General features: G+C 32.1%; 2 protein-coding genes across 3 annotated transcripts; both read left to right on the forward strand.

The window, feature by feature from the left end:
• The first annotated feature begins 1,515 nt into the window (after positions 1–1,515).
• LOC105640582 (uncharacterized) lies at positions 1,516–2,250 on the forward strand. Its single transcript, XM_012224937.4, has 2 exons — positions 1,516–1,775; positions 1,873–2,250. Exons 1-2 carry the CDS (start codon positions 1,572–1,574, stop codon positions 2,092–2,094), a joined length of 426 nt encoding a protein of 141 aa, XP_012080327.2. The 5' UTR covers positions 1,516–1,571; the 3' UTR covers positions 2,095–2,250.
• A 6,676-nt stretch (positions 2,251–8,926) lies between these two features.
• Positions 8,927–14,580, forward strand: LOC105640583 (uncharacterized). Of its 2 annotated transcripts, XM_012224939.4 has the most exons (5): positions 8,927–9,137; positions 9,231–9,309; positions 10,638–10,961; positions 11,711–12,542; positions 12,726–14,580. In XM_012224939.4, exons 3-5 carry the CDS (start codon positions 10,719–10,721, stop codon positions 14,324–14,326), a joined length of 2,676 nt encoding a protein of 891 aa, XP_012080329.1. In that variant the 5' UTR covers positions 8,927–9,137; positions 9,231–9,309; positions 10,638–10,718; the 3' UTR covers positions 14,327–14,580. The 2 variants fall into 2 exon arrangements, with proteins under 2 accessions (XP_012080329.1, XP_012080328.1); XM_012224938.4 differs by having other exon boundaries at positions 8,927–9,309.
• Positions 14,581–14,625: the final 45 nt, after the last annotated feature.

The following is a 14,625-nucleotide window of genomic DNA, read 5'->3' on the forward strand; positions in this document are numbered from 1 at the left end:
ACTAAACACTTACAGTACTGTTGTTAGCTATGAAATAACTATCAACTGTATAATCAGTTGAGCAAAGTAATTTTTTATAAGTAAGTTGATGTGTCTCATGTAAATTTCTGTTTTGAAAAATCAATAATCAAGTATTTTCTTCTCTCTTTTAACTTCCAGTTTTTCCTCTCTTTTCTCTTTTCTCAATCTTTTTCCATGATCTTATGTTCAGTGTCCTTTCTCTCTCAATCCATCAAATGAGCATTGCATGTCACTGGTACCTAACATATCACTTTGACAAGGCTTATTTCCAGGCTATTCCATCAAACGACATTACCAGTATAAACAGGATTACTATTGCAAGAAACTAAACAATATATTATACATATTAATAGCAAAAATAGACAGGACAACAGAGACAAGCTTATGCCCATAAGCAAGCATGGGAGTTCCTCCCAAGAAGGAAGCAAATGGATTGATAGAGGACAAAAAAAGAGATCGAGTTATCAATTTTCAAGATTACATAGGCACACTAGGTTTCCTTATATGACTAACAAAATCATATTTATTATGTACCAGCAGCACTCACCCCCTCCATTGCCCTGTTGGAATCAGAATGTCGAAAATTGTCCACATTGGAATCGCAATTTCAGGGTTTGGTGCCTCTCCCATTATGCTTCTTTGTCCATATTTGCACCAAATTTCTATAGCCCCTTCTAGCACGACATTCACCATATTTTATTTACTTTGGATATGTCCATAATTGCCTAAGCAACTAGTCCGCCTTAGATCAAAATATAAAAGATATGCTACTTTTAAATCATGTTTCATAAATAAATTTATTTATCCTACCTTTTAGTAGGTTAAAACACTATCTCTATTATTTGTAGTGTTTGACGGTGTAGCTTTTGTATTGGTGTTTAAGATTTAATGGGCAGATTATGAAATGTTACTTTTTTTTAGTGTTTGATAAAATATTAGAAAAATAACTGATAGATATTAGAACAGCTAACTTTGCCAAATATAGCCTTAAAATTTATACCAAATCAATAGCAAAGCCACGTTCTTATGATTCAATCAAAGATCTTCAGTTTTAGTAGGTTAAAACACTATTTCTATTATTTGTAGTGTTTGACGGTATAGCTTTTGTATTAGTGTTTAAGATTTAATGGGCAAATTATGAAATGTTACTTTTTTTAGTGCTTGATAAAATATTAGTAAAACAACTGACAGATATTAGAACAGCTAACTTTGCCAAACATAATCTTAAAATTTATACCAAATCAATAGCAAAGCCACATTCTTATGGTTCAATCAAAGATCTTCAGTTTTCTTTTTTACTTCTTTAATCTTTTGGTGAGTTAATCTTAGGGCATATAAAGAGAGAATTAAGTCAGGCGGGGGTGGTGGTAAGTGATATCAAGTCACTGGAGACATCTCACATGATATCTGTTGGCTAGGAACTACTCAAGTGCTTCTCCACTAGCATCTATATTGCTCAATTTTAGTTCCAAAAGATGAAGCCCATAGATAAAAAAGAAAAAAAAAAATCCACCCCAACCTGCTTTGGTCCCCCTATTCTCTTTAAATACATGCATGACCTGAATCAAAACATAACTTCCCATAAGAAGAAGAGAGAGAGAGAGACAGAGAAAGAAAATATGGAGAGTTCATTTGAGTGTGGAAGAAACACCAAAGATGTTTCTCTTCATGAACTTAGAGATAGGCTTCAAGAGTTTGCTGAAATAAGAGGTTGGGAGCAATATCATAGTCCTAGAAACCTCCTTTTAGCCCTAGTAAGCCCCTTAAAACCATATACTATCCTTCTCTCTTTCTTTCTCTTTGAGTTTTATATAATTTGTTTAACCTGCAAATATGTATGTGTGTGAGCAGGTTGGAGAGGTTGGAGAGCTCTCAGAAATATTCCAATGGAAAGGAGAGGTTGCGAAAGGGCTGCCCAATTGGAGTTCAGATGATAAGGAACATCTTGAAGAAGAGCTTTCTGATGTTCTGCTCTATCTTATTCGTCTTGCTGATGTTTGTGGGCTTGATCTTGGTCAGGCAGCTTTGACAAAGATTGTTAAAAATGCTAGGAAATACCCTGTTGGTAATTGAATTACTTAGACAAATTATATCAAGTTTTGTAACCTCCTTTCTTCTTAGGTGTTTTCGCATTTTAATGGGTTTTATTCTATTTAAGACTAATTATGTATGAACTCCTTTTAGTATATATTCAAAAAATAAAACTAATTAATCAATAATTTTCATCAACCATATTGTAAATATACTAACACTGAGTGCATTAAATATTTGATTATCTAATTTATCTTTAAATGAAAAAAAGGAATTTTTCTTGTTCCTTCTATAATAAATAACTTTTTGAGAGAGAATATTCTAACATTGTAATCATTAGAGCATATAATGCAACTTGATAAAAAAAATGTTTATCTATTTGGATATTGCTAATTACCTTATCTACACTATGATTAGAACTTAGAATGCTCTTCAAACAACTTTTAAAGCATCAACCATAAATATTTTATGGTATTAACCATCCAACTTGGAGACATCATATGTTATCACCAAGTACTCACGGTTCATTGTTAATGGCCTTTGGCTTGTCACAATTTTTGCTTTTGTGTGATTAATAAAATCCTGTGTTAAACTTAGGCAATAGCTAGCCACAAATTAAAATATATATATACACATCCTCGTCGAGGCCACTCACTCCATGGATTGCAATTACCAGAAGCAATATAATGGTTGATTTTGACATTCAATGTGATAAAAGCTCGGTTCGACGAATTTATTAACCGAGTTATTATTAGCTCTTGGACCAGTTTACAAGCCGACTCGCAAGCTAACTCAATAAGTCAATATTAATTAAAATCTATATTACAATGACATTATTATAATTTGATTAATGCTTCTTTATTGGTTTGGTAAGTTTTGATTTTTATTTTGAACTTGGTTCACTTTCAAGTTTAGTTCAAATCCAATTTGAGTTTGTATATTCTTAAACGAGTCAAGCTTAAACTTGGAAATGTGATCTTAAACGTATCTTTCTTCAGAAAAAAAATCTAAAATTTTAATTATTATTATTATTAGCATCCATCAAAAGAACATCTATCTATGTAGATGATGGAGAATTTAAATCCATCCTGCCATTGGTGGAAACAGATATCCTAGTTAAGTTAAGGTGGCTTTGATTGGCTAACCTATAAATTTGAGAAATAAAAACATTAATCATATCCTTAATTATCAAGCCGAGTTCGAACTCGTTAAAGCTCAACGCGTTTCGTTTAGAGTTTTAGCCAATAGTTAGATGACCTTAGAAGAATTATATCTCAAAATTAGTTGAAGATAATTTAAGAGGTCCAAATTATATAAATTTTATATCAAAATATCATACTTTGAACGTAGAATTGAAGGTAAGTCTCGTACCTTACCTTACAACTAACATCAATCTTTCACATATTGCTAATCTGCTAGGTAGATTTTTTTTTTTTTTTTTATGAATACTAATCCCTCATTTTCAAAATTATTTTAAAATAATTAACCTTTTCTTCTCTGAAAAAATATATACTAAATTGACGTTACCATCATGAAAAAGCCAACACAAAGTGGAGAGAGAAGGTGATTGATTTGGTGGGTGATGGAAGCTCTGCTTACTTATTCACTGCTAAAGAAGCAATCTCATACACTGTGATTGAAATGCAACCAATAAGGAAACGACAACGTAAGAAGTGACTGACAGAGCCTGACTTAATATTCCAAATTCTCAAACTTCAGATCTATCATTTGGTACTCCAAACCCTAAATATTATATATATATCTTGCCCTTTCACATTTGGTGATTTCATATCATCAAGATCTATGAATGAACTTGAGTGTTCTTACAACCAAATAATTTCGGTTTTTTATTATTCCATTTTCATTATTGAGATTGTGCACTTATAAAATATAAAAATTCGTTTATTTCTCTTTAAAATATTTTTATATATTAAATAAATATTAATCTAATGTATGCAATTAATCAAGTTAAAGACGTCGGAGAATCAGTTCGGCTTTATGCTCGGTTGATCTACAATGGAGGCTATCTCTAATGGTAAAGAAGTGATGAAACAGAAATTTACTGGTAAAAGTTGATCCATCATTTGGTGAAATTAAGCTCAGAATCAGTGCCATAACGGATCAGTCCAAGACCTCAAGGAAAGGCAATAAAAATATTCTATTTGTGAACAAAATCCAATTGCAAACAGAAGTGATAATGTCTATTACAAGACAATAAAATTGTCTTAAAAAATATATTTGACCATTCACAAAATGAAGAGTGCTTTATCCCTTTGTGGGCTTATTCAGTGTGAATCCAGGTTAGCCGGCTCACTTTCAGTTCCACAATGGATTAAGAAACAAATAATCGGGTTGAATCAACTATAACTAATGCTTTACGAGTGGATTTCTTCACCAAAAACTGCTTTTCATCAGGAAAGCTGTTTGGACTTTCTTCTGAAACGACATGAACTTGTAACTAAGATCACATGTGTTGCTCATGAATCCGAACTCAGCCGGCAGAGATAAATTGATGGACAATCACTACTATCCAGTCCATATATATCTCTACTTTTGGATTGGATTTTAGGTAATTTATTATATTATTGTCGTTTTCTTCTTATCAACAAAAAAAAAAAAAAAAAAAAAGTCCAGGCCGTATTCACATATTTGAAATGGACAACATAGTACTGTCTGGTTTTGAATTTTCCGAGAGTGGTCACGGCAAGAGGAGGCGCTGCTCAATACGACTAAATGCAAGTTCGTGAACCCATCAGCCAAAGTGAAGACAAAAAAACCGCTCAACCACCCCTTTTGAAGTACGTCAACTGTAAAGAATCAAACCAAGAAAATGTTAGGTAAACCACAGATACATAATAATTCGAATTTAACACAAAATAATTGACTTGATTGAGAATTTAAAGAAGGTTAATAATGCTCGACTCTTTGTTGGTTTGAGAGTAACAAATGTATGATCAGAATATTGGAAAAGCTTGGAATTTCAATCAGGACAGCTACCTAAACTAACTGGAAGTTGAATCTTTATCCTCATAATGAAAGAAGCTAGTACATAATAAGAGAAGAAAGAAAAGAACACTTAAAAGCTGTTTAGACTTCCAAGGAAATGAATGATCTACTCGGCCCCAACCAGCGACCTTGCAACTATCATTTGGGCTCATCAATGCTCCGAACCTTAAAGTTGGAACTGACTTTGGGCCTACGACATGGATTTGTGAGATAAGACTTGTATAAATCTAGTCTCTGACATCATCCGTACAATAACTAAAAAAAAACTTAGTAGCGTGTGTGAAATACAGTTAGTCTGTTTTTGTCTTTTTTTTTTTTAATATATTAATTTGTCCCTATATTTTATTTTTGACACACTATACTATTAAGTACTTTTATCTAATTTTGCATCTTTTCTGTTAAGTAAATAAAAAAACACATAAATTAAAAGAGAAATACTAAAATATTATACCAGAAAAATTACAGTGCAATCCTTTTAGTTTTAAAAATATAACTAGTTCGACCTTGTGTTTTTAAAAACAAAAGAGATATTTTATCATTTCATAACATACTTAACGGAAAAAAAGCAAAAAATTAGACGCAAAGACTTTATAATCTAACGAAAGTAAACTATAAAAATATTTTAATCTATTTTTTTAAAAAATAAAAATGAACTAATTATATTTCGCAAACTACAAACATTACTGTAATTTTTCCTACACTAAAAATAATTTTTTAATTGAAAACAAAAATACTTCAAACCAGGTTCTTTGCTGGAGCTCGTTTCATTTTACTGTGATGATGGAACATAATTGTTCTATAAATTTGTGAAATTGTTTAATTTAATTTAATAAACACGGGATGGTATTTTTTTTATTATTATTATTTAGTTATTAGGTGGGTGGGTGAGAATAGCTTTACTTTTGCACTGCCAAAGAACCAATCAATAAATTGTGATTGAAATATAACCAATAATGAATCGAAAACGTAACGACTGAGTAACAGAGCCTGACTTAATATTCCCATTTCTGAAACTTTATATCTATCTCTTCCTACTCTAACAACTAAGTTCTGGACTCCACAGTTTCAATACCAGACAGTGTTACAAATACCTTTTTCAATTCTTTTTTTTTTTTTTTTTTACTTTTACAGCATTAATAATAATAATAATAATAATAGTATTATAAATTTGGATGCTGATAGGGTTGGACTGATTTGGCATAGAGCCGTTGATCCTTATATTAACAAAAGAAGAAAAAATAATAAAATACCTATTTTTTAGCTGATATACTTACTAAATTAAATAATTATTCCAAATGGGCTTAAAAAACTTAGTAAATACAATGATTTTAGAAGAATCAGTTTTTGTTAAAAGAAGAAAGATTTGTTTTTCCATTTTTGATTTTCATATTCTACATTAAGTCTCTGTTTTTAGTTAAATAAAATTGATTTCATATATATTTAAAGATAATATTACTATTTTCCATCTTTACTTGCTTGCTTATCCTACTAATTTATGACTAATACAAAAATTTACTGAAAAGGGCTTGCTTTGTTCCCCCGGAAAAAAAAATTGTGTAGACCGAATTCATGGTCTTACTTATGAATTAATCAATGAAATTAAAGATTTTTTAAAAAGCGTATAATTAGAAAGATTCTTATTTCATTGATTTGGTCTATAAACGGAGTGATGAATCCGGTCTAAGTAAATCTTTCTCGCATGAGAGTTTGTAGTTAATGAGGCTTATTAATATTTAAATAATAATTATTTGATTAATAATATGATTTATGACTTCCCAACTGATTATTGACGCAATTATAATTTATTTGAGAATTCAAAGTCCAATTTATCACTCATTTTGCATTTTATAAGTTTAATTTTCAAGTTTTTCTAAAAATGACAGATTTTAAATTCTGAATTTCCTAACAAACCAGATGAAATTTAGTTAGAGAGATTCAGTTGCTGTGGATCCACCGCTTGTTGATAAATTATTGCAACTTTATTACACTTTGTCCTCTCATTTTTATTCAATTGAGAGAATATATTTTTGCCCATTATTTCCGTTTTTGCCCTTTGCCTGCCCATTTGAATATTCTTTTTCCGAAAGGCATATTGTCATTGTTTTAAAATCTTTATTTTATTTTATTACATTTTTCATTCAAAAATGAAAATCATTTGTCTCCCCTACTGAATTTCACTTCATCCTCCAAGATAACTTATTATCAATCAATGTGTAATGTAAATAAAAGAAGAGTATAATTTAAGTTATTTATTAATAAAAATATTTTAAAAATTCATTTTTTTTTTCCAAAATCAAATTCACATCCTATCAAGATTTTGTTATTTCAGTTTTTTTATAAAATTTCTTATGGATAAATGTAATTCATAATTATTATTTTTTCAATTTTAGGTGTTCGGCAAAGTTTTTATAGTTTTTAGTATTTTAACTACCTTTGTTACTTATATTGTTTAAAGTTTGAGAAGCGAATTATGAAATTTTACTTTTTTTTTTAACGTTTTAAATGATAGTTAAACAGTCTGAAAATCACTAAAATAATTTATTTTACCGTAAAAATTTTAAATTAATGTTCAGTAATCACAAAATAAGATACTGATTTGAATATTATAAATAATATTTTCCAAAGAAATTTTCACTTTAAATACTGTGGATTCTATTTGTATAAGCTCTTCCATTTTCCACCCAATAATAATATATCTTTTTGGGAAAAGAAAATCGAATATTAATTTAATCTCATTGAAGCTAACTTGTTTTGTAAATGTGGATTAAATGACAAATGATTTAGACATTAATTAAAAAAAAAAAAGGTAAATAAAAAAATATAATTTTTATTCCATCATCATCACCATGTAGGTATGAACAAGACAGGATGGTGATGATCATAACATAATCTGTGGGTCCATAAATAGGAAGTTTAATCTAAATTCTAGGCAATTATGTTTATCATCACTTGACAAGACCAAATTGACACACCAACAATTCTATCCTTCTTCCATATGAAAAATTATTTTCAAAGGGCTTCTGTTTTAGATTTTTCATTACTCAGTTTATTACTCTGTAACATCTTCCACTAAATTTAAATGTTTTATAAAAAATCTAATGAAGTATTTGTATAACAATATTTTTATTTTATGCAAAATTTTAATTCTTACAGAGATTTTTTTTAAAAAAAGGTAAATCTCTTATTCGAATGAATAAAATAAATGAAAATCAATTAATATAATGATATAGAAAAAATATTTTTATATTATTAGAATGGTAAATGATTTTAATTTTTACGACTATAATTAAAAAATTAAAGTAGATTAATTAAATTTAACCAAAAAAGTAGTATTAAAAAATGTGCAAAAGGCAAGGTTATTTAGGGGATTGAATGAAATTTCACAAAATCTACATGTTGCTGCTTGACACCCTAATCTTTTATATGGGCCCCACTGCTGACTATTGCAATTATTAAATCTAATAAAAAAACAATAAAGTATAATGGAAATTAGGCTAAAATATGAATTGGAGATATCAAGGCAGTTTGATTGATTAAAGTTGCAAGGAAATTGTTAATTGTTGTCTGTTTCTCAATTGCTGAATATTCCAATTAATTTCTTTCTTTTACTTTTGAAATAAAATTTTCAAATATATATAAAAAAAAATAAAAATTAATCCAAAGTATAAAATATTATAGGCAAAAAATTATGGATTAATAAATACAATTTGAATAAAAAAATGGATTATATCTTGAAATTTTATCTGTAAAATTAAGTGGTAATTACTTATATAAATTAAAATTGAAAATAAATAAAATAATAAATTCTTAGAAAGGAAAAATTTAAAAGAAAAAGAAAATTAGATTATGGAGAGAATCTAGAGCAGAGTCTCTCTAAAAACATACCCATTGTTTTCTCTCACGCAAAACAACAATAATAAATGAGAAATGAGAGAGAGAAATGTTGACAAGTTTCTTCCACTTCTAATTCTCTCTCTAAATCTTTCTTGAGAGAATGGCCCAGCAGATCCAAAATCCTCATTTCATCGACTTTTCTTGGTGTTTCCAAAATGCCTACTTTTTTGTTTGGCTCTTTTGAGGTCTCTAAGCCTAAGCCTTTCGTATTCTGATCCATTTGCTTCTTTTAAAGATACCTACTTTGATATTTTTGCTTTTCTTCTGTTGGCTTGTAGTGCTTTGAGCTGTTTCAATGACTGAATCCCTTCTGGGTTTTCAAGGAAGAATTGATTTTCACTTGGATATGTAATTAAGGTAAGTTATTTAGTTTTTTAAGTTTTCTCAATGGATTTGATGCTTGAAGATTACTTTTTTTTTTTTTAATGGGTTCGATGATTTTTCTTTTCTATTCTTTTTTTTTTGTCTGCTTTTTTGGTTTTTTCTTGGCAGTTTAATGTCTGATCACATTAATGATTAGATTTTTTAAGTTCCCTTTGTTGTAAACGAGAAAAGAAAAATTCTATGATGTGTTGGTGATTTGGGGTATATGTTGATTCTAATGGTCATTTGTTGATGTGTTTTAAAGAGACTGTGATTCAATGTTGATTGCTCTGATAGGCCGGGATTTACCTTTTCTTTTTTTCCTTCTCTCTCTCTGTCTCTCTCTCTCGTGATTTGCTTGAACATAAAATTGCCCTTTTAATCTATTACTGTGTCTATTTTTCTTTTCTAAGAGAAGTCTAAAAGCTAATGTTGATTGTTGCAAAGAATGTGGATTGCATTTCTTGCTCCTGCTCTATGTTCACGAAACGATAGTTTGATACATCTCCTGAATATTTGGGATTAACAGATTATTTTATGGGCTTCTGTTTCTGATTTGCATGGAACGATTTCCCAGTTCATCTTTAGTGTAGAGAAGGTTATGGTGTCCTGATGCCATTATTTTAACTGCAACAAATATACTGAATTTTTCGTCTTTTTTTTTTCTTCTTTTAATTCATCCATATAAATCTTCCTCTTTGTCTCTGTGGTATCTAAATATTCTTTAAATTTATTTTCATATGCACATTGTTATTTTATCAGGTTAATTAAGAAATTTATTCATATTTTTGGCCTAAGGTTTCCAATTTCTGAAAATTTAATGGAATGGTGGGCTAATTTGAATCTTTCAATCCATTCATTTTCGAAATGCAGCTGACTGGAAGTGTTATGTTGAGATTGGCCTAATCAATTAATTATTGATAAGAATATTGTATCACTAACTTTGGTTATCTGCTCAATGTGCCTGCAGAAATGGAATTTTTAAATATCCTTCCTCTGTCAAAGGGTTTTCTTTGAAGGATAAAAGGGACATTCATTGTTAACTTTATGAGTACTGTAATTGAGAAAGTTAGATTGTTAATATTTGTTTCAATTACAACTTCCTGATAGGGTGTGGAAGTAACTGTATGACTTAAAGCATGTTCCTTGATGGATGTAGCACATTCACAATCCATTGGTTCTGTAATCAATTTTTGTAGTAATAAGATGTTTCACTGCCAAACCTATATATTCTACTAATAGATGTTGCTGTTGAATGGTGGAATTGTGTTATGTAGCTAGATGTTTTCTCTTTACTTATTCTATTTGTAATTTGGTTGCAGAATTCTCTCTAATGGAGTAATGGTATTAAGATGCTCAGCTATTCCGTGAGCTATAAATTTTTGAACTTTACTTGAAGTTTCATGGCAACGATAGGAATGCAAGCTGAAATGCAGTGCCACTACTTCCCAGGATTTTGTTCCAATAGAGATCTCAACTTAAATGCTAGTTATAGTATCTGGCCATCAAATACTGTTGATAAAATCTTGAAGAATGGACAGTACTGCAATGTGAGTTTGGCACCATCATCTCCAGACCAGTATTTGACTTGCAAGGAAAAACTGAAGCAGACAATACTTCAACATGAAGCTATATTTAAGGATCAGGTATGTTTTGTCTTAAGTTTCAGCATGGAGTAAAAATCATGTCTTCTTATGTATCATATTTCATTTATTATGGAAATAAAAGTGATAGTATCGAGCATATCAAATGTAAGCATAAAACTGAGTTTCTGAGGATTACATTTTTTTTGTTGTTTCTGAGGAAAGAGGATTACGTTTAATTGCAATTAATTTGTACTGTCATCAGAATATATTAGACAGTTTCACCTCTGAATGTATATAAAAAACCTTTGCAATTTTCTAATCAGGCTCAAGGCTACTGGAAAAGTGATAGAATATAAAGATTGACAGTGACTGGCTGTAGAACAGTGATTTCTAATTGGTAGTAGGGTCATGATGCATGTCAAAGTGTCTGAGAAGCGTTAACCATGTATTTTACATTGCTGTTGGTGAACTTAGGTATAATGAATCATGTAAAAGATGTATGTCAAAGCATTCTGCTCAGTGCTAATGATACTCAATGTATTTTACGTGCCAAAATAAGCTCATTTGATGCACTTGTGGTATACTTAGTTGGAAGCCATTGGTTTGAAACCTTGATAATTTCTCTAAGTGAAGAAAATTATTTCTTCCTTTTGTCGTCCGAATCTGGCCTAACAGCAATCACAGGACCCTTTTTTGTCCAACTCTTTACCCGTGTTTTTTTAGTAATGAACTCTGATATCAATTAATTGTATGATTCAATAACAGTTACAGTTGATGAAATGTGTCTATACCTTGTTTTGACTGTCCAGATCCATGAACTCCACCGCCTTTACAAAAGACAGAAAGAACTAATGGATGAGGTGAAAAGGATTCGGTTTCATGGACATCAACTACAGGTAGACACCGCACAGTCAAATCAAATATTCTGTGGACCCTCATTTGAGTATTTCCAGAAGAAAACAGTTTCTGCCATACCCTGGCTGAATCCTACTTCTACTCAATTCTCTGTTGTGGGTGCTGAAAACCATTCACATTTGAAATATGTTGAAGGAAAGCTCAAGGAGGTGGGCTGCATTACAGTTCAGACTGAAGGATATGGAAAAGAGTCTGAGTTATTGGAGTCTAAGTGCAAGAAATTTGGTAACAAGATATTGGATCTAGAACTTCCAGCTGATGAATACATTGATAGTGAACAGGAGGAATCTTTAGCTGGGGAAACAGTTCCTCCTGATGTGCCAGGTTATCATATGAAAAGCATTGCTGATGATGTGCAAAAGAGTGAAGTAGAACCATCTCGTGGTATTGATGATGGTAACTTGGTTTTCCAAGATGGTGATACGAGGCCAGCTTCATTTTCAAGGAAAACCAATTGCTTAGCTGATTTGAATGAACCCATCAAGCTTGAAGAAGAAACAAATCTTGAATCCAATGTTTTCCTGGGTCCTGTGCCATGCGATAGAGAGAACACGTGCCAGGATCTGTCTGGGAAGAGAAATTCAGACTTGCGGGTTCAACTAAAGCAGACCATCCAAGGTACCCAGACAAGAGAGGACCCTGAAATTCCTGAAGCCTTCTCAAACGTTTTAGACCTGGAAAAGAGTAAAAGTATGCCGGAGTGCCTATCTGATAATGATGAAGCTGGTGAGAACTTTATTAGAAGGTTGCATCAAAATAGAAGTTTCTTCCGTTTTCTTTATTTTTATTTATTTTTTCGTTTTTGTTGGTGAATTTCATCATTATATCCTCTGCAATGCGTGTTTAATTTCACATCTGTCTTTTGTTAGTACCGCTGATGACTTGCATGATTTGGATATTTCCTTTCAGGGCAAAGTAGCAGTGGCATGAATTCTTTTCCTGAAAGGATATGTACTGAAACACTATCCTCATCATCTGAAGATGACGAGATTGAGCAAGATCATGACATTTCAACATCTCATTTGAATCTGAACAGGAGAATGCCTAAGAAAAAAAGGAAAGATTTTGATTTGGAGAGCTATCCTGTGGTTAAAGCTGCTTGCACTGCTACATCAAGTGAACTCATTCCTCTGGATGATGTGATGACTTGTGATTCATCTTGGAAGAAACATACACGTGACTTTGTAAGGGCCCCTATAGCAGTTCAAGCACTTCCATGTTTTAACAGTGCTGTACGTTTGAAGAGAAGGTCTAAGCCAAAGTTTAGCAGCACAAGTGATCAGAGCAGCTTCTGCAACACTGACAATGAATTCGCATCTGAAGGTAATGGCAGCAAAAAGCGCGTTAAGGATTTTGTGGATTTGAAGTTGAAAAGGGATATAGATCTGAATTCAATATCACCTAATTGTTCATCCGATGGTGAAGAGAAAAGTAAAGACTCAACTGGGTTCTCACCTTTGCATGGAGCAAACCCTCCACATCTTGCAAAATCCAACAAAAAACTGGACTTGAACTGCAATTCAATACCTGATTCTGGAGAACAGCTCAATGCAAAGGACCTAGTTCCAGAGAACAGACATAACAAAAAGTCTTCAGGCTGTGGATTTCATTTTGACCTCAACTCATGGATACAAGAGGATGAGTCTTCACCCATGCCTGCTCCGTTAACCGAAATAAATTTGCAGGCACCGGCAAGTCCAGAAAACAAGGAGTCATCTCCACCAAGAGGAGAATCTGATGAAAACCAACTTGAGATGCTTTGTCAACTGCCAGGACAAGAAAATAATCTGCTAGAGGATCTGATAACAGTTGCAGCAGAGGCTATAGTTTCCATTTCATTGTCTCAGGTTCAGGGTTATAAAGAAACTGAGGCTTTCAAGCCATGTGCAGCTTCACAGAGTGACTCACTATATTGGTTTGCCAAGATAGCATCTAATATAGTAGATGATCCAGAGAATGGATTTGGTATAGCTTTGAGTTTTAAGAACATAACTAATGACGACGAGTATCTTTCTTATGGGATGGACTATTTTGAGGCAATGACATTGAACCTGAAGGAGACAAATGTCGAAGAGTACTATTGTAAGACCAACATTCAAAAGGAGGAAGCAGCGTGTCCACTTCCATTGCCAAGTCAGCCTAGGAGGGGACGGAGGAGGCAGCAGCGGAAGGACTTTCAAAGTGAAATTCTACCAAGTCTTGCCTCTTTGTCAAGGTATGAGGTGACTGAAGATCTTCAGGCAATAGGAGGGCTAATTGAGGCTGCTCATCGGAGCACATGTGCAAGGAAAACAGGTGGAAATGGGTGGACGAGGGGGAGGAGGAGGCGACCTTCCATATCTTCTTCCAATGCAGAAACCTCCATGTGTACACTGTTGAAGCAGCGAACCAGACATGGCGAATGCAGTATTGAGGAGAGGAGCTTAATTGGTTGGGGGAAGATAACAAGGAGGCGGAGGGGACAGAGGTGTCCTGCTAGTAAACCCCGGCTAATTTTAGGCCAAGTGTAGTTACACTCTGCTCGTGTTGTTTTTTCAGGCAAGTTATAGTGAGTGAACTATGAGATTATCTTGTACATGGAAAACATAACAAATTTGGCTGATATCTGATAAGCGTCATAATCCATATAGGAAAGACCAAATGGAATATGTGTTTTTGAGCTTTTTGGTTTAGTTTATAGTGAAGCAATGGAAATGCTTGTACATGTGAAATGTTATTTCTTAGCCAATCCTTGATAGTTTTAAAGATGTAGCAAGTTATGAAACATTGGCATTGGGATATTTCAAACCATGAACTGGGTATCAATTCT

The sequence above is a fragment of the Jatropha curcas genome, chromosome 10 (genome assembly GCF_041381405.1).
Source record: "Jatropha curcas cultivar XTBG-Jc1 chromosome 10, XTBG_Jcur_1.0, whole genome shotgun sequence".
Taxonomy (NCBI): Eukaryota; Viridiplantae; Streptophyta; class Magnoliopsida; order Malpighiales; family Euphorbiaceae; genus Jatropha; species Jatropha curcas.

Coding starts and splice junctions, on each gene's coding strand:
- LOC105640583 (XM_012224938.4), top strand. CDS start 10,719: ATGGCAACGATAGGAATGCAAGCTGAAATGCAGTGCCACTACTTCCCA. Junction 10,962..11,710: donor AAGCTATATTTAAGGATCAG/GTATGTTTTGTC, acceptor TTGACTGTCCAG/ATCCATGAACTCCACCGCCT. Junction 12,543..12,725: donor ATCTGATAATGATGAAGCTG/GTGAGAACTTTA, acceptor ATTTCCTTTCAG/GGCAAAGTAGCAGTGGCATG.
- LOC105640582 (XM_012224937.4), top strand. CDS start 1,572: ATGCATGACCTGAATCAAAACATAACTTCCCATAAGAAGAAGAGAGAG. Junction 1,776..1,872: donor GAAACCTCCTTTTAGCCCTA/GTAAGCCCCTTA, acceptor GTGTGTGAGCAG/GTTGGAGAGGTTGGAGAGCT.